General features: G+C 40.8%; 1 protein-coding gene and 1 pseudogene across 1 annotated transcript; one reads left to right on the forward strand and one right to left on the reverse strand.

Annotated features, from left to right (window-relative positions):
* Positions 1-635: 635 nt before the first annotated feature.
* LOC121770373 (ganglioside-induced differentiation-associated protein 2-like) lies at positions 636-21,880 on the forward strand. Its single transcript, XM_042167112.1, has 3 exons — positions 636-885; positions 20,953-21,217; positions 21,646-21,880. Exons 1-3 carry the CDS (start codon positions 636-638, stop codon positions 21,878-21,880), a joined length of 750 nt encoding a protein of 249 aa, XP_042023046.1.
* Positions 21,881-26,362: 4,482 nt separating this feature from the next.
* Positions 26,363-27,067, reverse strand: LOC121770374 (annotated as a pseudogene).
* Between the last annotated feature and the right edge of the window lie 594 nt (positions 27,068-27,661).

The raw sequence follows: 27,661 nt of genomic DNA on the forward strand, positions 1-27,661 counted from the left end.
CATGAAATGTGATAAATTTTCAGGGACGGGGGAAGTATGTAGTAGGAGGAGTTTTTGGCTAGCCTATGGCTAGTCCGTTGCCTATTGTGGATGCATTCAAAACCCATATAATAAATACTCCATCTGTATTAAAAAAATAGAAACATTTGAAACAACACGGGTTTTAATGCAAAATTGGTAACATAACAGAGATGAAAAGAAAAATGAGTAAAGTAAGAGAGAGGAAGGGAGAAAGTAATGTAAGTAGAGTTAGTTGATTGTGGGGTCCATGTCCCAAAATAGAAAGATTCTAAAGTTCCGATTTTTAAGGAACGACCCAATTAAAATAGTTGCTATTTTAAAAAATGAATGGAGTATACATAATTAATTATTGAATCAAAATCAAATGCTTAAATTAACACTTAAAATTAAAACTACAATAAAATTATACAAATTATTAATTGAATTTACAAAAAATATAATACAAAAATTAATAACTTAAATACGAAATAATTATTTCATTTTGTTATAATTGAATCATTTCTTTTTACATTCATTTTAAATAATGATGAAACGGTAAAATAAAAAGAAATAATTAACAATAATTATACTCTAAAAGCAACCGAGAGAGACAGTGTGTGTGTGTATGTGAGGCAATGGGGAATCCGTCGTCGGATGATTTTTCAGTGATGGTTCTGGCGTCGGATCTAGGTGTCGACGCCCGTCCCTTTCTATCAAACCCGCCGCCGGAAGAAGAGAATTGGCACGATTGCCCTTCCATTCTCCCCTCCGCCGACGATCAAAGCCTAGATTTTTCCGCCCTCGACTCCCTCAGCATCTTTCGCCGTGAAAATGGCTGTGATAAGTCCGGCAACCGTATCTTCCGCATCGTTGGAAAGTATTTTGGTGCAGAATTGGGGCTGCCGGAAGTGAGAACGGCCACCGGAATCGCACCGACGCAGATAGAACTCGGTGAGAGAGAAGAGAGATTGCGAGAAGAAGAGTTTTGCATTAATATTGAAATTGAATGAATACAATAGAAGAAGGAGTCAGCTTATATAGCTGATTAAGTAGCTCACAACGGTTAACAAGCCTAACCGTTTCTAACTAACTCTCATTTCCATTCTAACTAACTTGTTTCCACTCTAACTACTTCTTGTTTCAGCTTCAAACCGTAGACACGTGTGCATGTATCCATGCACACGTCATCTTCATGTAAGGTGTGTATATCATGTATCAAACGTCCCCCCCTCCAATAACCTTGTCGTCAAGGTTGGAATTGAGGAAATCTCCCCTGGATGTCGTGTAAAAATTCCCATGTTGCGTCCTCTGGAAAGGAGTTGGCCCAATGAACCAAGACTTGAGTAGCCGGTTGATTCCCTCTTTTCACCAATCGCCGCTCTAAAATTCGAACTGGTTCCAGAAAGGTAGAATTGCCAATAACTGGTAAAGTGCCATGAAGTTGAGATACAAGACCTACCTTCTTTTTCAATTGAGAGACGTGAAAAACAGAGTGAATTTTCGCATCAGCCGGCAAAGCTAGTTTATACGCCACTTCCCCAAACTTGTCAATGATCTTGAAAGGGCCAAAGAAGCGAGGGCTAAGTTTATGGAATTGTTGGTCCCATAGGGTATTTTGACGATAAATATACCCAATCACCAATAGCAAAACGTTGGTCCGATCGATGCTTGTCGTGTTGTTGTTTCATGCGACGTTGGGCTCTGTTCAAATGGAATTTAAGCACCTCCATCATGGCCTCTCTGGCCAAAAGGCTCTCGTTTACATCATGGACTGTTGAATCACCTCTGAAATAGGGAATATGAAGTGGAGGTGGATACCCGTATAAAGCTTCAAAAGGGGTAGTTTCAATAGCCTAGTGAAAGGAGGTGTTATACCAAAACTCTGCTAAACTTATGTAATACCCCGACTTTTTCTACCTTTTATTTGATCTCCAAAACGTTGTTTACGTAGCTGAAAATTTGGCCTTCAATTCTTTTCGATGATTAATAGAATGGGCTAAAGCCGTTAATAGAAATCGGGCCATGATCGTTTCCATTCTTTTTATCAAGCCAATTCTTTTCTTGAGGGAGCCCAATTATTAAGAGCCCAAGTGAGCCTCATTGTTTTTGCAATCGCACAAAATCAGCCACTCCATTTCTGTTGAGGAATTTTTGGCCATGATCTGTAACCACCGGAAGATAGGAACAGTTCACCGTGTACTCTGCTGAAAGAGCACAATCGCCCAAATTCATCGCATAAAAATGTTGATGGAACTCCCGCGCTTAACCAATTCTCTCAGATCACCCTTCGATGCCGATCAAGCGTATCTCAGTAGTAAATCCTTCCTCCAAAACCTCAATCGCACTAGCTCTACAACTGCGTCTGGAGAGTCGGAACTGTGGCGCAAGATCATTTATAGGTGGGATGAAGCTTCTTTTGAGGTGCGGCAATTGTACAAGCAATTTGTGGTGGCTGTGGTTGAGTTGATGGGTGGTGAAGTGGTGTCTGAGGAGTTCCAAGAAGTTGCAATAAAGGTGTATAGGCTTTTCAGTGGGACTTCTGAATCCGAAGAGGATATAAGGGACAGAATAAGTTTGTCAAACAAGTTAGAGTTGCAAAAACTTGTTGGTCATATTGTGTTGGACGCAAACATACTGAAAGTTGCATCACTGGTGGAGAGCCTTTCTTCTTTGTAGAACAAGGAACATGGATTTGACTATTTACCTGAACTAACGAGTGAAGGCAGTGAGGATGTGGAATTTGGAGCAGATCTTGCATTCCAACCTCCAGCTCGCTTTCTAGTGGATATTTCAATAGAGAATGGAGAAGAATTTTGGAGGAAACTGACGACAACGGCGAGTCCTTTGAGTTGTGGATGCGACGGAGGAAAGCGACTCCAGCAGCGGTGCCGGCTGGACTCGGAGTAGTAGCAGCGGTGGCGGTGACTCGGCAATAACAGCGGCGGCGGCTCAAACCGGCGACGGCGCTGAAGCCGCTGTGATTTGACGGAGGCGATCGAATTGAGGGGATGTGCGGAGAGTGAACCGGAGAAGGAGGGAGAGAAGGGAGTTTGATTGTGGGAAAGAGGAGTACGAGAGGTGGAATTGTTAGATTCGATCTGCGAGGATTTGTGGAGTTCTGACCGTCAAAAGAGAGAGTTTTGGGAGAGGAGAAGTTTCGGTTCATTCCCATCAGAAGTGCTCTGGAAGAGCCGATGGAGTTGAGATTAGTTCACGCAAAAAGGCCATATGAGATTAAAAAGGTTGCTAAAACAGAGGAGGAGCGTAGGAAAGAAGTTGAGGTGAGGGTGGCTGCAGCACGACTTATGCAGCAGCAGTCAGAGTCTCCTCATTTGGGAAACGGTGGTGGAGTGCAGCGGCGCTGCCACGAAGCAGATGGAAGTCATGCACCGGCGACGGTGACGGCGCTGCAGTGCTTGGATAGGTCTCCGAAAAAGAGGCAAAATAAACGATGGGGAGATAAGAAACTAAATGTTGAGAAGGAAGACACCGGCAACACTTTGACAGCAGCAACGAATGGTGGATCAGCGGCTAAGACGAGCAGCAACGGTGCTGTGATGGAGATGGTGAGGAGAAAGGCCAGGGCAGCGACGTGAAACACCTAGAGGACAGCGAAGTAACGAACTCGCTGCTATGATTACCACGGTGCTGAAATCAGTGAATAAGAGAGATTATGAATTTTGCTCCCATTTTGGGATTCTACGTAAGTTGAAGTATTGGGCTTTGTTTTATTTTAATGTTGGGACAAATGATTAATTTTAAGAATATAGCCCACTGTTTTGATAAGGAGATGGATTGGAATGTTTGGACCAAATTAATTGAATGGAAGATTGGGCCGGAGTCCATTAAATCAACGGGTGACTTCACGCACGCTTTTCAAGAATGGAATGGAACACAAGTTAAGGCTTTAAACGAACGAGGTGGACTTTCTTTTTAAATAAGGACTATGTCCTAAGTATATTTATTTTTGCGAAATATGTTTGTCATGCCATATTTTTTTTGTGTTGCTATGGGACCTATCTGAAGTGGCTTTTGCCATGTATGGTTAATCGAATTCGGGTCTGACTAGGGAGCGAGTCCCTACTCAAGCTAGTGTACACCCCGTAGATCGTGCGCTATCTCTTTGAGTTGGCCGGTCTAGTGGCTTGGAATGTGGCCACATTCCTCGTCATGTATGTTCAGATATGGTATGGTGATGTTGATGATGTTGAGGTTGATGATGATGATGTTGGTGAAATGTTTTAGTGACTCGGGCCTCTTTCAAAGTTAAAACCCCGAGGTCACTCGTTAATGGCATGATAAATATTTTTTTTGAAAATGTTTTCGGCATGAGTCCACTGAGTGCATCAAGTACTCAGCCCTGCATTTCTTTTTAAAAATGTGCAGGTTGAGCTGTGACGAGCGCGGTGGGTGTTGAGCAGAGCTGGTGAAGATTTGTGTTTGCTTTTAATATTTCGAATATATTGTGTCTTCATACATAATATTATTCTTCTCTCAAAATGCTTCCGCTAAATATTGTTTCTTTTGAGTTCGTGTATTGTTGAGATATTTTCATTTGGAGTTGTTGATTGTTGAAATGATACTCTGATTTTATTCGAGCTATTCCCATTTGTTTCGGGCTATGGTGGAGTTGTGTTGTTTTCCCTTTCTTTCCCGCTTCTTTAATCCTCCCCTAGTCGCGATCAACCGTGTTTTCTATCCTTAGAAAATGCGGGCGCGACAACTTAGCCATTTACTCCAGTTTGCAGGTTGGTCTCCACACATACAGCGCAAGTAAGTCTCAAGGCATCGATTTACTACTTCAGTTTGGCCGTCGGATTGAGGGTGATAAGTTGTAGACATATGGAGTTCTACACCTTGCAATTTGAAGAAATCAGACCAAAATTGGCTGAGGAAAACTTTATCTCTGTCACTGATGAGAATGGTAGGAAGATCATGGAGCTTGAACACCTGATCAAGGAAAGCCTGGGCTACTGATAGAGCTGAATATGGATGATTGAGGGCCATAAAATGGGCGTATTTAGTTAGACGATCTACCACGACTAGTATAGTTGATTTCCCTTGGGATAGAGGAAGGCCTTCAATGAAGTCAAGGCTGACTTGTGACCATGCCGCTTCAGGAATAGGCAATGGTTGTAGCAACCCTGGTGAGACACTGTTATCATATTTGAAACATTGGCATGTATCACACTCTCGTATGAAATTCCTGATTTGTTTCTCCATATTGGACCAGTAGAACAGAGCAGATAATCTTTTATATGTAGCAAGGACTCCTGAATGCCCACCACCGCTTGAGTTATGAAATAGGTTGATGATTTTTAAGCGAAGAGCCTCATCATTGCCTACTACCAAACGCCATTTTCTTTTTAGTTGATCTCATATCCAAGAATATTTTGATGCTGATGTAGGATTCAATTGTAGCTCCTTAATGATGAGTTGTAATACTTGATCAGTCTTCCATAAAGCTTGAATCAATGGGTAGATATCAGTAGCCACTGTAGTAATAGCCATACATAATATTTCAGAGGAATGCACTCTGGATAATGCATCAGCAACCACATTTTCAACACCTTTCTTGTAGGTGATTTCAAAATCAAAAGCCATTAGTTTAGAGAGCCAATTGAGCTGACCCGGGGTAGTTAGCTTTTGTTTCATCAGGTGACTCAATGTTTTGTGATCAGTTCTTACTTCAAATGGCATTAGACTCAGATAGTGACTCCAATAGGTGACAGCAAACACAATAGCCAAGAGTTCCTTGTCATAAACAGAGAGGGCCCTATTTTTGGGTGAAAGTGCCTTGCTTATGAAAGCAATAGGATGGTTATCTTGCATGAGAACCGCACCAATACCATAGCTACAAACATCAGTTTCTATCACAAAAGGCTTAGAAAAATCAGGTAGAGCCAACACTGGTGGAGAGACCATAGCTTGTTTTAATGTCAGAAAAGCTTCATCAGCAGTGGCATCCCAGTGAAAGGCATCTTTTCGTAGAAGATCTGTAAGGGCTTTACATACGAGCCCATAATTCCTCACAAATTTCCTATAATATCCAGTGAGACCAAGGAAGACCCTTAGTTTAGAAACATCAGTAGGTGTAGGCCACTCTTGCATAGCTTGGACCTTTTTTTGGATCAGTAGAGACCTCATCTTTAGAGATTATATGCCCCAAATATTCTATCTGAGATTTGGCAAACTCACATTTGCTAGCTTTAGCAAACAAAGAATTCTCATGTAATTTCTGGAAGACCAATTGAAGCTATTGCAGATGAGAATCTAAGTCTTTGCTATAGATTAAGATATCATCGAAGAAGACCAGCACAAATTTCCTTAAGAATGGTCTAAATATGTCATTCATCAAGCTCTGAAATATAGCTGGAGCATTTGTGAGACCAAAGGGCATGACAGCAAATTCATAGTGTCCATCATGTGTCTTGAAGGCAGTTTTAGGGATGTCTTGATCCTCCATTCTAATGTGATGATAACCAGCTCTTAAGTCGATTTTTGAGAAGATTGTAGCCCCTCTAAGTTCTTCCAATAGTTCACCAATGAGAGGAATGGAGTACTTATCTTTAATAGTGAGTTTGTTAAGCCTCCTATAATCCACACACATTCTCCAAGTGTCATCTTTTTTTCTTTACAAACACTACTGGAGAAGAGAAGGGACTTGAGCTAGGATGAATAAAGTTTTGCTGTAATAGATCAGCCACTTGCTTTTCAATAATATTTTTCTGGAGAGCAGAATGTCTGTAGGGTCTGGAGTTCACTAGAGGAGCATCTGGTATTAGAGATATCTTGTTATTGTGAGACCGCATAGGAGGCAGTGTGGTTGGCTCTGCAAATACAGAGTGATGCTCATCTAAAAATGTTTGAATAGCTTGAGGGATTTGTTGTTGTTCTTCATTACTTTGCATAGCAAAGAGCTCAGAGTGTCCTTCATTATTCATCTGAATACAACATAATTGAACTCCTTTACTCTGACTCAGAATTTTATTCATTGCCTTTTCTAAAGCAACTTGTACCAGATGTTCATTATGCCCCCCTCTCAGCACATGTTTTCTGCCATTCAGTGTAAAATCCATGGTTATGTTTTTGAAGTTCCATTGAATGTCGCCAAGAGTCTCTAACCATTGGATTCCCAAAACCATATCACAACTTCCCAAGGGTAAGAGAAGTACATCAGTAACAAAGGTAGTACCCCTCAGTGACCATGTCAAGCCTTTACACATCGATTTACATTCCAATCTATTGTTCACCCCAGTGAGTGCCAATCCTAGTTTCTTAGTTGTGTGCAAATCAAGGAAGTTATGAGTACTGCCTGAATATATCAAGATGTGAAGGGCTTTCTTCCCAATTCTCCCAGTAACTGTCATGGTTCGAAAGCCTCTAGCAGAGGAACCATTTATAGCACGAATTGAGATCAATGGATTCTCATCTTCACCTAATTCTTCAGTAATTACCTCAGACTCATAATCAACAGCATGCATACCATCATCTATCTCAAGCAAATAGATCTGTTTTCTTGCACATCTATGTCCTCTGTCAAATTTTTCATCACATCCATAACACAAACCCTTAGCTCTCTTATCAGTCATTTCTTCTTCAGTAAGAAGGCGTCTAAATTTAAAGACAGGTGTGATAGGAATAGGAAGCAATGGAGTAGTGTTGTGTGTATGTGTAGACTTAGTATCATAGGTGTTAAATCGTCTACTAGATTGAGTTATTCCTTCCTTAACAGGTGTAGACATATCTTGTAAGCGAGCTAGAGCATAGGCATGCACAAGAGTTTGCGGCATCAAAAACTTGACTCAACTGGTTTTAACACAAGAAACTCCCGCAAGTGTACGGGGCTAGTGTAGCACAAAGTAAGCAAGAGTATCGTATCCCACAGAGACAAATTGTGTAAACTCAAGTACCACGAACCGATTTCAACTACTATTTAGACAAAGCAAATGTTTGGTTTTGATATTTAACTATTAAACATAAACAAAGTAAAACAAAAGACAAAAGATAAAGTTCCAAATAAGAGAACGAGGTGGAGCTTTGGATCCGACTACAATATCCACAATGTAAACAACTCAACAACTTTGATTACCCGTTGAAGTCTCTAGGATTAGTAGGACAATCGCTATTCTAGGCTAAGCCCCCTCTCGAGTGCACTCAACCCGTTGATTAACTATTAATATTGAAGTCTCCTTCTAATACTTCACAATTAACTCCTATACACAAAAGATTCAAGCCCTCACTCTAGAATTCATTCTCTCGAATGCAAATTATCTAGGTGTTGTTCATTCTTTTATCAATCCTAATTAGGTATCTCTCGATTACTCAAAACTAGGTCAATATATCTAATTGTTAGCTAGGCAATTGAATTGAAAGACACAAGAATGAAGCAAAATAATCACAAGAGCATAGGTAATCAAAAGCTATTGAATTAATCACAAGTGTTCATTGTAGTCCTCACCAAAACTCTACAAATGATTTAGCTACTCATATTCAACTAAAAAACATAAGAATAAACCATAGTCATTGAATAAAACATGAAAACCAATGAAAATACTCCCAAGGGTGGATTGAACGGAAATTCGTCTTCGTCTTCAATCTTGTTGAGGACCGGGACGCCTTTCCTCTCAATTCCACTCTCCAAACCTTCAAAAGCTGCTATGGGGCGTGTATGATGTGTTGAGGTCGAAAACTTAGGTCTCCTTTTATACCCGGGGCAAAAATAATAGCAATTTCAATCTTGCAGAACACATCGCCCGACCGGGCGATTTTAAGTCGCCAAAACACCCGGTCGGGCGAACTTTCTGGAGTTCGCGACCAAAACGCCCGGTCGGGCGTTTTCCCCTTAAAAATCGCCCGGTCGGGCGTTTTCTCTGGAATCCTCTAAAAGCATTGTCTTCGTCTTCGAAAGGGCTTCGCGTGAGTATCTTGCACGCCCCCATCGGAGTCCGGATGAGAGAGTTATGGCTATTATACGAAAGTCGCGCATTGAAGCGCGCCCGGTCAGGCGATTCTTCCTTCAAGCTCGTTTTCAAGTCATTTTCACCTGTTTTAGCTCCAAACACTCGACAAACTCGTCAAAACACTTATGTAGTGGATAATGGATGTAAACTCAAGTAGTATGCTACAAAAACACTGAAATGTTCACGTTAAACATCCAAAATACTTGCTAAACCACGAGTTTATCAACTCCCCCAAACTTAAACACTTATTTGTCCTCAAATAAAAAGTAAAAAACATAGAATGTGAACTCATGTAAGCATGTTGGATTGTCATCACTGCCTCAGTAAAAGAAAACAGAATCATCATGTATCAATAACTTCGCATACTAGTACACCAAAATGAACATTGCTTCATGCTACTAGCACGTATTCCACTTTGTCAATTTGCCCTCACCGAAAGTATATAGTGTGATAAATTTTTTTCTTCTTTCTCTCACTCTCAAAGTGTATGTGTATAAAATGGACCTCTCAAATCAATCAAAAATGTATAGCTTACCATAAGCTTGCTCGAAGTCTAGACTCTCCTCTACTGTGTTGTGACTACAGATTTAGGATCCGAAAGGTCTTTACTAGAGGTTGTAATGTAAGGCTCTTTGGTAAGGTGAGGAAATATTTGGCTAAAAAGTGACTAAACCCAATTATAGCAAAAGTGATCAATTTCACTACATCAAACTTAGTACCCCACCAACCATTCGAATCTCAGTAAATTCTAGACTTTGTCAAGATTTCTTCTCACTTCCCAATTCCTTTAATTTTTTTTTCTTTTCAAGATCTTTTTTTTTGTACATCATTTCCCTTTTTTTCTTATTCACAACCAATTCTTTCATTCAAACAATGATGTCTATGCACTTTTCACAAGTAAACGCGCTACTTTTCTTTCTACCTTATCTAGCTAGGGAAAAATATTATGAATAAGGTCATAAATTTGGATATCAAAAGTAGCTAAGAAGGATGGCCTAACGTCCTCTCCTATTCCTATAATCACTATGTAGACTCAAGAAGACCGCGAGCAAGTTCTAGAAACGTATAACATAGTTGATGAAAAATCACACATTTTTGGAAAAAAGATATTGGCTCAATTCTCACATGGTATTTTTCGGCAAATGACAAAGCAACGAGCCATTCACTCTAGGCAAATCACAAGCAGGAAATACGAGTTACTTAGCTAAATCAACAAGTTTTCACAAACATTTTACGCAAGTTCTCATCATAGGCAATTCATCCAACAAACCTACTTAATTCATCTCCAAATGTCTCCAACTTCCCATTCAATTTCACCCAAGGGAGTATACAAAAAGAAACAACACAAACTAACAAAGCACGCACAAGGAAAACTTCACTAATCATCATATCAATTACGGTACCATCAAATAAAGCGAGAGAGAGGTAAAAGAAGGAATCCACTAGACACCCCCCCAAACTTATTCCAAGCAAAGCTGGGATAAGTTTGAAAGATAGTGGATCTCTCATGTGCCTTCACTGCCGAGTAAGAGGCGCCACTGGCCACGGGCGTTGATGTCGTTTTTCACCCATCGAAGCCTATTTCCCTGTTCCACTCAAAACACAAAGAAAACACAAAAACACACCAAAACGAGAACAAAACAAAAACACACCAAAACACACAAAAATAAAAAATTTACCTACTAGGGGTTGCCTCCCCCATAGCGCAACTGTTTAACGTCGTTTGCCCGACGGTCTTCAAGCTTTCACTTAATGATCCAATCTCACTCGGATAATGTCATCGGGGCCCTTCTTCGCTTTAGCGGCCAAGTAGAGCTTGTGTAGACGCTTCTTCCACCAAGTGGGCTTCACATCGGCCCCAACAACACCTTCTTTAGGTATTCCAATTTCCACTTTGGCAACCTTCATCTTTTTACCCCCCAATCCATGTTCATCTTCAAACATCCATTCAGGAATAAATATTTCCTCCAAAGGATTCTCAACCTCATCATCCCTAGCCCTCACATGTGCCGCTTGTATCATCTTGCACTCTTCAACTTTTAAGGGCACCTCTTCCACTCTCTTGGACTCTTCCACTTCATGACGTTTCATCTTGTCCAACAAGGAGAGAATGACCGTCTTGTTTCCATGCCTAAGGGTGAGTTCTCCCTTAGTGACGTCAATTAGAGCTTTTCCAGTTGCTAGGAATGGTCTTCCAAGGATGAGAGGGACATTTGGATCCTCCTTCATGTCCAAAACAACAAAATCCACGGGGAAGATAAAATCATTCTCCCTTACTAATACATTCTCAAGGAGTCCATTCGGGTATTTGACGGATTTATCCGCCATTTGAAGGGTAAATGTAGTTGGATTCAAGACACCAAATTTCAACTTTCGGAAGAAGCTTAAAGGCATGAGATTTATGCTTGCCCCTAAGTCACACAAGGCCTTAGTTTGCCTATCATTCCCAATCACACAAGAAATGTTAAAGCTCCCCGGATCTTTCATCTTTGCCGGCATCTTTTCTTGGATGATTGCACTACAATTCTCGGTCAAGTTTACGGTTTCATAATCAACCAACCTCTTCTTCTTGGACACAATCTCTTTCAAAAACTTGAGGTAGCCGGGCATTTGTTGGAGAGCCTCAATAAGAGGAATATTGAGGTGCACTCTCTTGAAGATTTCAAGGAACTTAACACGCTTCTCGTCCAACTTCTTCTTTTGCACCACTTGAGGAAAAGGAATTTTAACCTCTTTCGGCGTGGGGGAAACAATTGCCTCGGGTTGAACCTCGGGCTGCATAAGAGGTGCTTCCACCTCAATCTCCTCTTCTTCTTTCTCTTCGGGCACTTCTTTAGCTTCCACCTCGGGCATATGAGGACTCTCATAGCTTGTCCCACTCCTTAAGTAGATTGCCTTGCAGTCTTTTGGATTTGGAACTGTAGTGCTTGGGAATTGCCCCGATTGATGTAATTGTCCCACGGCTTGGGCAATCTGACTCATCTGCGTCTCCAGGCTCTTCATATGTCCTGCCATGCCATGCATATTATTCTCAACTTTCTCTACCCTTTGATTGGTATGCTCCATGTTCTTGTGTGACTGAATCATGAATGCATTCAATATGTCCTCTGAACTTTTGTTCTGCGGCTCAGTGATCATTCCTTGAGAAACTGTGAACCCCGGTGGTGGTTGAAGGGCATTGTTGGGGTTCCCATATGATAGGTTAGGATGCGCCTTGTTCCCAAAATGATTGTAACCTCCACCCCCTTGATTGGGGCGGGAGTTGTTATAGTATCTATTGCCCCCTTGGTGTATGTAGCTAACATCCTCTACAGCCTCTTTCTGCTCCTGTATAGCCGGTCCCATCCCCATGAGATCTATCTTCTTGTGGAGGAGCTCCATTTGTTTATACATGTTGTCCATATGGCTGCTCTCTGCGGCAGAGGCTACTCTGTGTATGTTGCTCCTCTCGTTGTTCCAGCCTTCATCATTAGAGGTCACTCTCTCAATCACCTCCATGGCCTCTGCTTCTCCCTTCTTTAGCAATGACCCCCCTGCGCTCAAGTTCAGTTCGCGCTTTGCTTCAGGCAGACACCCCCTATAGAATGCAAGGACTTGATGCGTCGGATTCAGCCCATGATTGGGGCACCTCTTCATCAGTGACTCAACTTATTTTAACACAAGTTATACCCGCAAGTGTACGGGGCTAGTGTAGCAATCAGTAAGCAAGAGTATCGTATCCCACAGAGACAATTTTGTATCAACTTAACTACCACGAACAAAGATCAACTACTATCTAGACAATCAAGTGCAGTTTGGTTTGTTCTAACAACTAATAAAAACATATAATAAGCAAGTAACAATTAAGAACAAGAAAACACAGTGTGATAATGAAAGATAATATGGAAAAATTGTAGAACTCAAGGATCCGATGCACAAATCCAAGCTCTTATCCAATTGACTCGCCCTACCTTTTGGTGTCTCTAGAGTTACTAAGTCAACCACGATTATAGATTAAACCCCCTCCCGAGGTGAGAAACCTGTAGATTAGATGCTAGAATTGAAGTCCCCTTCTAATCCTAAAACCTCTAACTCCCAAAAGTTTGATTAGGTTAATGACCTCACTCAAAACCTCAACTCTCCCGAGTTCTATTGTATTAAGGTGTGAATTATTCTTCTTTCCGGATTAACTATTTCATCTACCGATTAATCTAATTAATCCTACACAATCAAGTGGTGATCAAGCAATTGAAAGGAATAAACCCAAGAATAATCAAATAACTACAAGAGCAAGGCAAGAACAAAATCAATCGGATAAAAACTATGAAATTAGTGCATCATCACCAAGAATTCTACAAGAGATGTTTAGCTACTCATGTTTATGAAGAAAATCATATTCAACACAAAGAAATTCAACAAATACATGAAATATAGATACTAAGTGCTCCTGTGAGATCAATCTATGGAATGAAGCTTCAATCTTCCGATATAGAGTCTCCAATCTTCAAATCTTTCTCTCAAAGGTGTTCTTGAGGGTGTGAGTGCGTGTGGTAGGCGGTAGGTAGAATGTAGAATGAACCCTAGGCTTCTTCTCCTCTTATTTCCCTTCAAAAATCGCGTTTTCAGCTTTCAGACGCGTCAGACAATCCGACCCGGCCGGGTTGTATTTTTGAACTGGAAATTCAACCCGGCCGGGTCACCATTTTAGGACAGTTGCTGGATTCTGGCTCAACCCGGCCGGGTTGTATTTTTTGCACTGTAAATTAACCCGGCCGGGTTACCTGTGCGCGGCTTTCGTAGATCGGCCATATCTCTCTCATCCGAACTCCGATTAGGGCGTTTGAGATACCCACGCGAAGCTCTTTCGAAGACGAAGAGAATGATATGCAGTGGGTGTTGATTGGACTTCAAAATCTCTAGAAGAATTGTCTCAAACCAAGGCTGCTGCATATCCACCTATTTTACACCTTTTTCTACACATTCTTAACAAAAAGGTCAACATACCAACATAATAGAGAAGTAGATATAAACACGCCTAATAATAGACGAAATATGATCACATTCATACAAAATCACCCTCTAAAATCATGTAAAATCCAAGTATGTCAACTCCCCCAAACTTACATAATTGCTAGTCCTCGAGCAATGAAGAAAAAGAATTAAAAGAAGACTTGGATTTAAAGGGGTTTTAGACATCATCATCGTCTCAAAGAATATGGAATAAAGGAGCTTATCACAATACAAATTCCATCAAGTTAAGCTGTCGAATGCACTTTTGCTACTAACTCGTATATCACCTTGGATTCGTACTTCACTCGGGATGTATATATGTGTGTATATTCACCTCACTAAAAAGTGTATAACGTATCAAGTAGTCACTCAAATCAAGCAAAAATGCATGGTTTACCATAAGCTTGCTCAATGTCTGACCTCTCCTCTACCTCGTGTGACAATAAATCAAGAGTCCGAAAGGTCTTTTATTTAGGTTATAATGTAGGCTCTTTGGTAAGGTGAGGAAATATTTGGCTAAAGTGACTGAAATTCCCAAAACGTAAAATCCCAAGAAATCACAACAATCAACTTTTAACTTCAACCATTCTCAAAACACTTCTAGATAATAACTAGACTTTGTCTAATTTCTTCCCAACTTCCAAAGACCTCAAATTATTCTCTATATACAATTTTTTTTTTCTTTCTTCTTTTTCCTTTTTTTTTCTTCTTTTTTTTTCTTTTTCATTCACTTTTTTTTCTAAGTACAAACTCAACCAACCTTTTTCAATTATACTTTCCCAACTCTTCTTTTTCAAATCTCAACAAATTTAGAGTCTAGGATTCCCAATCCACTTGATTAGCTTGACAAAAGAAAAGGCTTAAGGCTCAAACTTGGCTAACAAGGGTGTTATATACTAAGGTTAGTGTTTAGGTAAAAATGAGGCTAACAACGATGGCCTAACATCTTCCCCTATATTTAAGGTCACTTTGTAGACTCAAGAAGACCAGGAGCAAGTTCTAGAAACACATGCACAATTGATGATAGACGAAATATGATCACATTCATACAAAACCACCCTCTAAAATCATGTAAAATCCAAGTATGTCAATCAGCCCCTTGAATCTTTCCCAAGCTCCTCGGATACTCTCTTGGGGAGTCATCTCAAACGAAATGATTTCTGACTGCCTCTTCAATGCCTCACTCGGTGGGTAGTATTTTTCTAAGAACTTCTCAACCATGGCCTCCCACGTGCGAATGGAGTTGGGCTCCACACTGTCCAGCCAATCCTTGGCATCATCCTCCAGAGAAAAAGGGAACACCCTTAATCTGATCTGTTCATCTGTGACTCAATTTATCTTCGTCGTGTTGCAGATCTGGATGAATTTAGTGAGATGCTTGTTAGGATCCTCTGTGGGTCGGCCTCTAAAAGCATTATTTTCCGCCATCTGAAATAGTCCTCTCCTGAGTTCAAACGTGTTGGCATTAACATTGTTGCCAACGGGTGGGTTTGCCACCCCATGATAGGCATACATGTTCTGGACAGGTACCACGTTTTGCCTTTGATTTAACTTCCTTTGCAGGTCTTCGAGTTGTTGTTGAAGCTGAGCATTAGTTGGAGGAGGTGGTGGAACATCATTCCTCTCTACGTTCTCCATCAGAATAGGAGAATGTGGCTCAAAATGAATAGGGGAGTGAACTGGTGATAGAGTAGGTGACGGTGATTCTTGAACTGGTGAAGGTGATCGTCTTTGGACCGGAGAAGAGACTCGGATCCTTTGATTTAGCCTTCTCAAAGCGTTTCTCCTTCTGTTGGATGCTTCGATCTCAAGATCGATAGGCTCTGAAGGTAAACCCCTAGAGCGTGTGTGCATACAACCTGAAACAAGAAAACTCAATGTGAGAGCTCAAAAATAAAATAAAAATTAAAGCAATAAAGTCTAAACTAGTAATCTCTATCTTCACCACGATATTGAGCTAAATTAACACAAATTATCCCCGACAACGGCGCCAAAAACTTGACTCCACTTATTTTAACACAATAAATTCCCGCAAGTGTACGGGGCTAGTGTAGCACAAAGTAAGCAAGAGTATCGTATCCCACAGAGACAAATTGTGTAAACTCAAGTACCACGAACCGATTTCAACTACTATTTAGACAAAGCAAATGTTTGGTTATGATATTTAACTATTAAACATAAACAAAGTAAAACAAAACACAAAAGATAAAGTTCCAAATAAGAGAACGAGGTGGAGCTTTGGATCCGACTACAATATCCCCAATGTAAACAACTCAACAACTTTGATTACCCGTTGAAGTCTCTAGGATTAGTAGGACAATCGCTATTCTAGGCTAAGCCCCCTCTCGAGTGCACTCAACCCGTTGATTAACTATTAATATTGAAGTCTCCTTCTAATACTTCACAATTAACTCCTATACACAAAAGATTCAAGCCCTCACTCTAGAATTCCTTCTCTCGAATGCAAATTATCTAGGTGTTGTTCATTCTTTTATCAATCCTAATTAGGTATCTCTCGATTACTCAAAACTAGGTCAATATATCCAATTGTTAGCTAGGCAATTGAATTGAAAGGCACAAGAATGAAGCAAAATAATCACAAGAGCATAGGTAATCAAAAGCTATTGAATTAATCACAAGTGTTCATTGTAGTCCTCACCAAAACTCTACAAATGATTTAGCTACTCATATTCAACTCAAAAACATAAGAATAAACCATAGTCATTGAATAAAACATGAAAACCAATGAAAATACTCCCAAGGGTGGATTGAACGGAAATTCGTCTTCGTCTTCAATCTTGTTGAGGATCGGGACGCCTTTCCTCTCAATTCCACTCTCCAAACCTTCAAAAGCTGCTATGGGGCGTGTATGATGTGTTGAGGTCGAAAACCTAGGTCTCCTTTTATACCCGGGGCAAAAATAATAGCAATTTCAATCTCGCAGAACACATCGCCCGACCGGGCGATTTTAAGTCGCCAAAACGCCCGGTCGGGCGAACTTTCTGGAGTTCGCGACCAAGACGCCCGGTCGGGCGTTTTCTCCTTAAAAATCGCCCGGTCGGGCGTTTTCTCTGGAATCCTCTAAAAGCATTGTCTTCGTCTTCGAAAGGGCTTCGCGTGAGTATCTTGCACGCCCCCATCGGAGTCCGGATGAGAGAGTTATGGCTATTATACGAAAGTCGGGCATTGAAGAACGCCCGGTCAGGCGATTCTTCCTTCAAGCTCGTTTTCTAGTCATTTTCACCTGTTTTAGCTCCAAACACTCGACAAACTCGTCAAAACACTTATGTAGTGGATAATGGATGTAAACTCAAGTAGTATGCTACAAAAACACTGAAATGTTCACGTTAAACATCCAAAATACTTGCTAAACCACGAGTTTATCAGCGGCATAAACATGCGTACAGCTTTTTGCACATAAGGTTTCAAGCCGTTGATAAAATGACTAACAGCATAGGATTCTGATATAGAGACACGACCTAAGAGTAATTCAAAGCCGTCATGATAGTCAGAGAAGGAACCTGTTTGTTTTAGAGCGAGCAACTCGGTCATAGGATCGCCGAGGAGTAGTAGATCGTCAAATCTTCCTTCAAGTGCTTGCAGAAACAGAGGCCAAGGAGTAGCCATAGCATGATCCTGATACCTCGACCAATTCTGGAACCACTGCAGTGCTCGTCCTTCAAAATTGATCACAGCTAGGCGAACTTTAGATTCCTCCAGAGTTAGATCGCCTGTGAAGAAATGATCGCACCGAAGGATCCAGCCGGCGAGATCCTCGCCGGAGAAGATAGGGAAGCCGACCTTCGATTGGCGAGTAGCGAACTATGGTTGGCGTTGAGGTCCATTTCCTCCAAATTGATTGTGAGGAATACCCCCAACAAATTGATTTCCAGTAGTAGCAGTAGGATTGGGCACAAATCGATTGAGAATCTCAGTATGTTGAAGTTGTAGAGCGAGGATTGCTTCGCGAAACTCCTTCATAGCTGTATCTCATGCTCTATCAGCGTTATCACGAATTGAGTCAAATTCCTCACGCTTGCGATCAGATTCGGAAACCTTTGCGGAGAAGTCAGCCAAGGCGGCCGATAGCAGCTCCTCCAAGCGACGCATGTCGCCGGAGCGAGTTTCCACCATGACATGCAAAGGATCGTTACGACTGATACCACTTGGTGCAGAATTGGGGCTGCCGGAAGTGAGAACGGCCACCGGAATCGCACCGACGCAGATAGAACTCGGTGAGAGAGAAGAGAGATTGCGAGAAGAAGAGTTTTGCATTAATATTGAAATTGAATGAATACAATTGAAGAAGGAGTCAGCTTATATAGCTGATTAAGTAGCTCACAACGGTTAACAAGCCTAACCGTTTCTAACTAACTCTCATTTCCATTCTAACTAACTTGTTTCCACTCTAACTAATTCTTGTTTCAGCTTCAAACCGTAGACACGTGTGCATGTATCCATGCACACGTCAGCTTCATGTAAGGTGTGTATATCATGTATCATATTTTCCCGGTAATTCTCACTATTATCCGTGCAAATGCAAGTTCTTAGTTTTAGGGTTTTTCGCCACTATTTTTCTTTACAATTCGTGTTTCTATTTCTAGCTTAAATGTATCGTCAGCTATGGAATTTGTTTATTGTACTCATTGATGGATTGTAAAAGGGGGAATATGTCTCAATTCATTCCATTAGAGCATCTACTACGTTGTTCCCCCACCGTTCCTTAAACTACTATTTGCGGGCCTCACTGTACTTTTTAACTCCATTCCTTAACTAAGGAACGAAACCTGCAACCCTCCGTTCCTTATCCGTTTTTTAATCGTTCCTTAAATTACTATTCATTCAATTTCATTTTTATTTTTATTTCCAACCCAATTCAATTAAAACAAACACACTTCATTAAAAAACACACAACATAAAAAAATTACATCTTAAAATTCTAAAAAATAAAAAACACACAATTAAAATCCTAAAAAATTAAACGTTGCATAATTTAAAATACAAATTTAAAGAAAATAAAAAAACTACTCCGCCGGTGAATCATCCCCCGAAGGCGGTCGAGGTGGAGGGGGAGTCGGAAGGCCAAGTTGTGCTGCCATATGCGCAATTCCGTTCCACCAGGCCGCGTATTGGGAGGGCGAGAAGCGGGAAGTGTCCGCCATTGTGGCGGTCATGTACACCGCCATAAGGGTGTTCGAGCCTCCCCCGAGCCCGCCTGGCTTAATTCGCCTCGGCCCTTCCTCGCTCTAGCTGCCTTCGCTGCCTTCGTCCCTTGCGGCCGACGGCTGGATCCCCCATCATCGCCGGCCGTACCCGTAAACTCCTGCGGTGCACCGTCTTGTCCGTCGCTGCCCTCACCGGTGTCACCTGACGAGTATTGGCCACTCGCCGTGTGCTTCGTGCGCTTCGAGGTTGAGCCCGAGCTAGAGCAGACACCGCCGGCCCACCGTTCCTCGTCCTTGACAGCCTGCCAAACATCAACAAATCTGAATTGTTTGTCGGTGTCCTGGTTGTAGATGCGCAAAGCCGCCCTCAGAATGTCAGCTCCCGAAGCTCCACTTTGGTAGTGCGCCGCTTCAGTCGAGTAGATGCCGCAGAATTTTTTGACCTGTTTGTCGACTCGGCCAAAGTGAGAGCGGAGCATTGTATATGTGCGCTTCCGGGAGCCTTTCGGCTTAATCTGGTGGTAGATCTCGGTGACCTTTTCCCAGAAGTACTTGTGGGCTTGTTGATTCCCGACGATGGGATCGTACGAGACGGTGATCCAGGCGTTTTACACCACCATCGTTTCGTTGTTGCTGTATGGATGACGGCCTAGATCCTCTTCTTCTTCCTCCTCTTCCTCGCCCGCCTCCGACTCCGCCCTGGAGCTTCCACCGCCTCGGCCTACTCCCAGAGTGGGTTCAATGAAGAAATCCTCCCGAATCTGGGATAATCCCTGCGAATACCGCAGGGCGGAGGGTCGAGCGTATGCATCCACGTCGATAGTGGCTGGTTGGTACCCACCCGGCGTCGCCGAACCCGCCGTGCCCGGCGTCGACGAACCGGAACCACCAAGTGTGTTGTACATGGTATCCCAATCGGTAAACGTGTTGAGATCCCACACGGCGGATCCGCCACCGCCAAAGTTGCCGTCGCCGGACATTTTTTGATGAGATGTTTGATGAAAATTTGGGAGGAAATGAAGTTGATTTTAGGAAGAATAGATGTGTAGTTGTGTGTGAAATGAGGATGAATTAGGAGTATTTATAGAGTAAAAAAAGATATAAAATGGTAATATTACCGTTTACACATTTTTATTTTTATTTTTTATAAATTTGAATTTTAAAAAAAAGATTTATTGCATCATAAATGACGACGCCGCGAGTGGGCGTCACGCACGACGCAGGGGCGCGCAACGTCGCCGAAGTGCGTGGCGACGCAGGCCGTGCCGCGTCTCGCGACGACGGCACACGGCACGGCATGGGCACGGCCTGGGCAAGGAACGCATGTCCGCAACGCGTCGCGCGCCCGTTTCGTTCCTCCGGCACGAAACGCGGAACGCGGGCGGCGCGCGTTGTGGATGCTCTTACGGTTTATACCAGTATACAAATTTTTTAACTGCGTTAGATGATTATCTAGTTTGGGAAGAATTGAATACTGGAGATATGACTGATGAATGCATTATTTGGATTTTTACTGCCAAAATTGATTTGAGATATTTTCATTGGACATTCGGTTGAATTGATTCTCGAGAGACGATCATGGCTTCTCTGGCCAAATGATCAATATAGATTACTTGGAATTACATTGACTGATTTATTGTAGAGTTGATCAGTCATACAGATAAGTACATTATGTTGTGATTAGCCTTAAAACAATCAGAAGACTGGTTATTGAAGTGTAGATTTAGAAAGAAACAGTATAAGTACTTCTTTTCAAGGCGTAGGCAGTGAATTGTTTCATTTAGTTCATTCTCGTCCTTGCTGATATGTGTTGCCGTTGTTCTCTGTAAATGCAGCTCTTGTCATCCCTGGAGAAAGGCTTAAGAAGTATGTCTTCCATAAGATTTTGACAGAGATGGATGAAGGCCCTTTCTGCATTGTGTACATGCATAGTACCGTGCAGAAAGAGGACAACTCACCTGGTCTTACGATGCTTCGGTGGATATATGAGGAACTACCTGATGAATACAAAGACAGGCTTCAGGCTGTCTACTTCATTCATCCAGGACTTCGATCGAGACTTGTCTTTGCCACTCTTGGGAGACTTCTTTTAAGTGAAGGGTTAGTTCACTTCTTTCGTACTTCTTTACTCAATTCATTACAGTGTATTTGTAGAACCATGGATGGAATTGAGGAATATGGTTGAAATTCCATCTGATTGTAACTCTTAGCTAATAGCTGTATTAGTTATTGTTGCCAAAAATCTGTGTTGGCTCGGCTATAATTTACAACCCAAGTCTTCCCTCAAATTTCTCCGATTCTATATTCTAAAGCATGATGGGAATGTAGAGAGATGTTGGTGTTCTTGGATTCTTTCATAGAGCATAAGATGATATCATTAATATTAAACATAAAATGCTGTCAGTACTCATTCATCGGATCAACATTCTCCCTTGTGATTGTATTCGAATTCTTCAACTAATATTTTCCATGAAACTACTAGCAAATATATTATATATACTCACTGTGGTCTTTGTGTCTAATTATAGACTATACTGGAAAATCAAATATGTAAGCCGCCTTCAGTATCTCTGGCACGATATAAAGAAGGGACAGGTTGAGATCCCGGAGTTTGTTCAACAACATGACGATATCCTGGAACACAGACCACTAACAGATTATGGCATCGAACCAGATCCCATGCATTTAATGGAGGTCCCTTTCACAGCTTATTCATTTGGGAGGTACGACATGGGATGGTCGTCCAGAGAAGGTAGTTCTTAGTGGTATGATCTATCATTGTTATTGTGTTGTGTTTGTGTAATGCACGCTCAAACCAGCTTGTGCACAAGCTGGTGCGTCTGTTTGGCTTATTATACTGCTCTGTGGGTGTGGATTTTGTTAATATGGTGGCTCCCTATGCATATGAATATATGATGACTATTTAGCAGGAAATCTTGCTTTTGTTATGGATATTACTTGTTCTTTTCTTTTGGCACAATAAATTTATTATTCATATTGATGTATGAAAATCGTCACACAAACAAGTTACCTAGCAAAATATACAAACAAATAAATTAATAGTCATTCACAATAAAAGGGGGAGTATAAAATTTAGATTCTTCGAAGTGGTTAATCAAAGCACATCTCACAAAGCCAGCAGCAGCACAGAGCAAAGAGGCTGCAGAAAACAAAAGAATTATACAATCAATATGTAGTGCTAGTATATGAATAAAAGCATACTAATTAGAATATGAGGGAAAAGAAACTCCATACCATCCTTCAAGAAATCCCCTATCTCCTTTTGGTTTTGTTCTTGGCCAGCACTTCATTTTCCCCTTTTTTGTTGGAGGATTATTCTCAGTAGGGTAACCTGCAAACCAAGTTTCTCTATTACCAACAAATTTCCATCAATATGTTACTATTAATACGCCCACACACACACGCGCGTGTGTGTGTATGGAGAGAGACACACACACAGAGATATAGAAAGAGACCTAGAGGAGGTTCATTGGATTGGTTTTGCATTCTTGAAGCTCAAACTTGAAGCTAAGATGTTGAGAAACAAAGATGACCTATCTATGTTGCCAATAAAAGCGATGATTTATGTGCATTTATCACAAACCACTGTAGATCAATACAGTGAATATGATCAAGTATTGGGGAATAGAGGAGTACTACTCATTTCTATACTTGTCTAGAAACCTGATCACTTAAATATTTTTGGTCAAGAAAATATGAGGAACAAATAGTTCCAAGTGTGTAATGAAACAACTTGACTTATAATAGTACTCCCATTTTTAGGAATTATGGTACATTTGGGCTTCTTTGATTGGGCGGTAATTGGTCATTTCCGCTTTTTGTTAGGATTTACATTGTCTATAGCTCTTGAACTATTTAAATCTAATGAAATTCTATATCATCATCAACATTCTTGAATATTTATTTGTTTATTACTAGTATTTTATAGTGGGTGTTCACGCGGAGTTAGTTCAGCATTTCTTTTCAATCATTTTCCTGCGTGTATTCATAAGAAATTGCTAACAGAAATGTAGCTGAAATCATATGTTAGCAATATAATGATAAAAAATGCGCTTATTATGAATTTTAGGGTGTTTTAGACTAAACGTTAGGATTATCTGGAAAAAAAATTTAGGAGTCTGTGGTGCAACACCACTAAATGTTAGGGACTAACGACGCAGCTCACTCTTTATATAAAAACAAAATTGAGATACATATTCACTTATGAATTGGTGAAAAATTTCACCCAAGGCATGGAAAAGAAGAGATGGGACACTACCAATGTAATTACAAAAATAAATAAAATTCAAAAGATATAAATAAATATTGCATGAGGATACATTATAAATATAGTTATAAAAAAACTAAAATCATAACCATATGAGTGAGCTCACAAATATGCGTGTATCATAAATGTTTTATTCTTCTTCGCATAGTTTTTTTCCTTGATGTTATTTAGGTTGGAATGGGGTGGGGCTAGTTTTGGACTCCGCTTACAGTGTTCAGTTATATATTAGGCTCATCTAAATATATACACCTTAATATATGGGTTGGTTGTAAAAGAAATTCACCAACCTTATCTAATTTTAGTTTCACAGTTCTGTAAATGTTGCAAAAATGATCTAATATAATGATTTTGAAGTATGATAGACACAAAGACAGGACGCAGAAAATGTAGATAATGGGATCGGATACAATACATAATTAATAACAATAATAATAATAATATTTAAATAATTATTTTAAAAACATCAATTGAATTAATAATAAATATAATAAATAATAAATTTTAAAAATATTTCATATTATGTAGCCATGTCTTCTGTAATGAATTTCTATATTTAACAAAATATACTTAAAAATTTCTTTGATCATTTGTAATAGTAGTTAATTGAATATTTCCCTCTCTATAAGTATTAAGATATTTTTGAATCATACACCTCTCATAATATTTTTTTAGCTTACTTAAAAAAAATTCAGAAAACTCATATTTCAGTCGATATTATAAGCTCCCTTAAAAGTTACTCCCTCGGTAGTCCCTCCGTCCCTCAAGAATATGCACTTTTTTTTAGTCCGTCCCACAAGAATATGCATTTTCTAATTTTAGAAAGTCTTTTATCTCGAATGAAGTGGAACTCATTCTCCACTAATAAAACTTTATTTACCTTTTCTCTCTACCCCTCTTTTATTTTACCAATTTTACATTAAAACCCGTGCCGACCCCGAAGTGCATATTTTTTGGGGACGAAGGGAGTATATTTTAATGTTATAAAAAAAATAATAATCACTTTAAAATATATAACTAAATTTAAAAACTCAATAAATGAAATAAAAAAATAGAATGAAACTATGGTTAATAACATATATATTCGGTAATGATTATGGTGACTTTATCTATAACTCCAAGTAATTTAACATTTTAACTAACTAAGCCATCGGATAAATACACTCTTCATACAATATGACATATTTGTTTTAAATTGATACAAAAAATTTTAAGTTATCATAACTAATACAAAAGTCACGCGGATGTTACATTTTAATACAGATAGTAATCATAGTCTTAACTCTGTTAATTATGGTGCTTATGTGGCATTTGAGTAATCAACTACACCAAGATTTAGGCAATTTTGATCTAACAATATATGACAGGTTCAGGTTCGGTAAGATTTAGAAATTCATCATACTCCTCGATTGATTTTATCTAATGCTGCAAATGCTCCTATGTGATAATAATAATAATAATAATAATAATAATAATAATAATAATAATAATAATAATAATAATAATAATAATAATAATAATAATAATAATAATAATAATAATAATCTCAAATAATCTACAATTAGAATCGTCGCGTGCCATCAACAAAAAGATAAAACTATCTCCATCCAATGACCGACGAGCAAAACTAGTAACCCAAAATATTAGACTCTGTCTTCTTTAACTGACCAACGTTCCTTTAACAGTTAGCAACCTGAAACTTCATTATTCTTCGTCTTCTTCAATAGCAGACTAACGCTTATTTCTTCACAGTTCGCAGCCGGTAACAATGCAACTCCATATGCGACGTGCTCAATAGGGTCGGGGGATCGATTTGGATCTGCCGTGGAGCTGACGGCAACTCCGAACCCCGACTTCGCTGTACTAGTGGCAAGGGGGGGGGGGGGGGGGGGGGGGGGGAGTCGGCCGACCATGTCGACCCCCCAAATCTGACACTATGGCCATCCACACCTCTCATGATGTGGATCCATGTAATTTAAGATCCATTTCCCAAGAAATTATCCAATTATGATGCTTGATCTAGATATTTTTGTGAGATTGATTTTCTATTTAATAATAAACCCAAAAGGATAAAAAGAGATCCAACCACAAAAATTGAATCAAAACAAGAGAGGATGGTAGATTAGAAATGGATAGCATGTGTATAATGATGAGATAAAAGAACTACAACCATAGGACCTTAACCAAAACGATGGACACAACCCTAGGCTACTTTCATTAGCTCTATCACCCCTTGGCTCCACTACTCAATGGATACACTCCATTGATGCATACTCTACTAGAATCAATTTATGGAATTGAAACAAGCAACCGTCAAGGAAGCAATTGGATACAATCCTCAAAGAGGAAAAACTTACAAATGAGATATCTTAATTCATCAATCAACTCTAAGAAAATGAGATAAAGTCTTGTTTATAGTTGAAGGCCAAATTCCAAGAAAAGGCCCACAAAAACTAGCCTCTGCATGAGCTACCCGCCCGGGTGGAATTAGTGACCAAAATCCACCCGCCCAGGTGGAAACTCACTGACCCCACGGGAGGATGACAAAAAGCCACCCGCCTGGGTGGAACTTTTCTGCACTGCGCAACTTCTGTAAAACAGCCATAACTCCCTCGTCCGGACTCCGATTAGGGCGTGTAAGATACTCACGCGAATCTCTCTCGAAATCGAAGACAATGGTGGCAGTTTTAAATCTTTTGGACGTAATATCAACAAGCAGAATACTGATTAAAGCCAGCTGCAAGTACAAACTTTGATGAACGGCTTCCATAGTTGTATCATCCTCCCTTTCTTGGAAAGGATTTGTCCTCAAATCCGAGCCATCTCTATTCCTCGCATTCTCGTGAGGCCCTCTAGCTTTATTGAATCCTTGCCATGTCTTCACTTTCTTCCTTGGACCCCAATCAATCCATGGATCACGTCGCGTTGAAGACACTTGACGTCTAGCACCCGTGGTCATATCATCCTTCTCTCCTTGGGAAGTATTTGTCCTCCAATTTCTTGCAATAAGCTTTTAATGTCAATACCTAATCCCTCGCCGGCGCCTGAATCGTTCTGACCACCGCCGAAGCAGGCCCCTTTATCGACCCCAAAATCTGCGCTTAAAACTCCGTTCTCGTAGGCAAATTCTCGAGCGCCTTGAACTCACCCGGCCCGTAGAATTTCCACTCGAAAACCGCTCCGGTGAAGTCGTTATCCTCCAATTTCTTCTCCTTCTGGAAGGTCCGGTACGGCTTCAGCGCCGCCGAGATCTCCTCGCTATGGACAAAGAGCCACGCGTTCATGCCCTTCATGCAGGGCTTCAGCGTCGCCCATTTGGTGCCCTCGATTGCCTTGTAAACTAGGGTATTTTTGGCGACGAGTAGCTTGGTGGTCTCCGGCAATTGGGTGCGGAGCTCTTGGAATTGCGACACGGTGAGGCTTTTGTAGCTGATTGCGGCGATTAGGTGGCAGGAATCGAGCTCCTGCTTGACCTTTTCGACGGTCTCTTCCTTCTTGTTGCGGCTGATTGTGGAGTGGATTTTGGGGAGGGGCGGCGATTGGGGGCGGAGGGCTGGGGGAAGGTGGGTGGTGGCGAGGAAGGGGTTGCGGAAGTGGGATTTTAGGGAGAGGGAGGGAGGAGGGAGGCTGGAGGAGGAGGGGAGGGTGAAGAGAGTACCTTCCATTGTTGGGGGATTGAGAAATGGTGGAGAAGAAGAGTGAGGGAAATGGATAGAGTGAAGTCGAGGGGTATTATTGGGATTTCCCATCTGGTCTTGATACCGACTAAATAAGAATTGTAAGCCACAACTGATTTAATTTGACTTCCTAATTTCTATTCTTCTCTCTTTTAATATGGCGGCTTATGCAGCTCTTGCTTCCCTTGCTCAAACTACATATAATACAAATCATGCCAAACCTCAATTCTCTACCCGATGCAAAAGAGAAAATTAGATCCATCCATGAGTATGCCGTCTTCTTGCTCACCTTCCTCGAAGATTATCCAGAGAGAGCCAGCCGTTGGGAAGGAAAGTGATAGGGCCAATTTCATGCATCGGTTTATGGGTGAAATACATGCTACTTGATCGGTTTATCGCGCAAAACAAATGTTAAATGTGCAGAATTACCACTTGACCATGGCTTCAAGGCCGACCTGATCAAGCAATTACAAAGGCGATAAAAGGCTCAGAATCGGGGGAGTTTATCAAGGGGAGCGATCAAGCAGTTAGGAGGGGACCACGGGCTTCTGGAAGAAGAGCACGTGAGGAAATGAGCTGGAT

This window comes from Salvia splendens, chromosome 16, assembly GCF_004379255.2.
Source record: "Salvia splendens isolate huo1 chromosome 16, SspV2, whole genome shotgun sequence".
Lineage (NCBI taxonomy): Eukaryota > Viridiplantae > Streptophyta > Magnoliopsida > Lamiales > Lamiaceae > Salvia > Salvia splendens.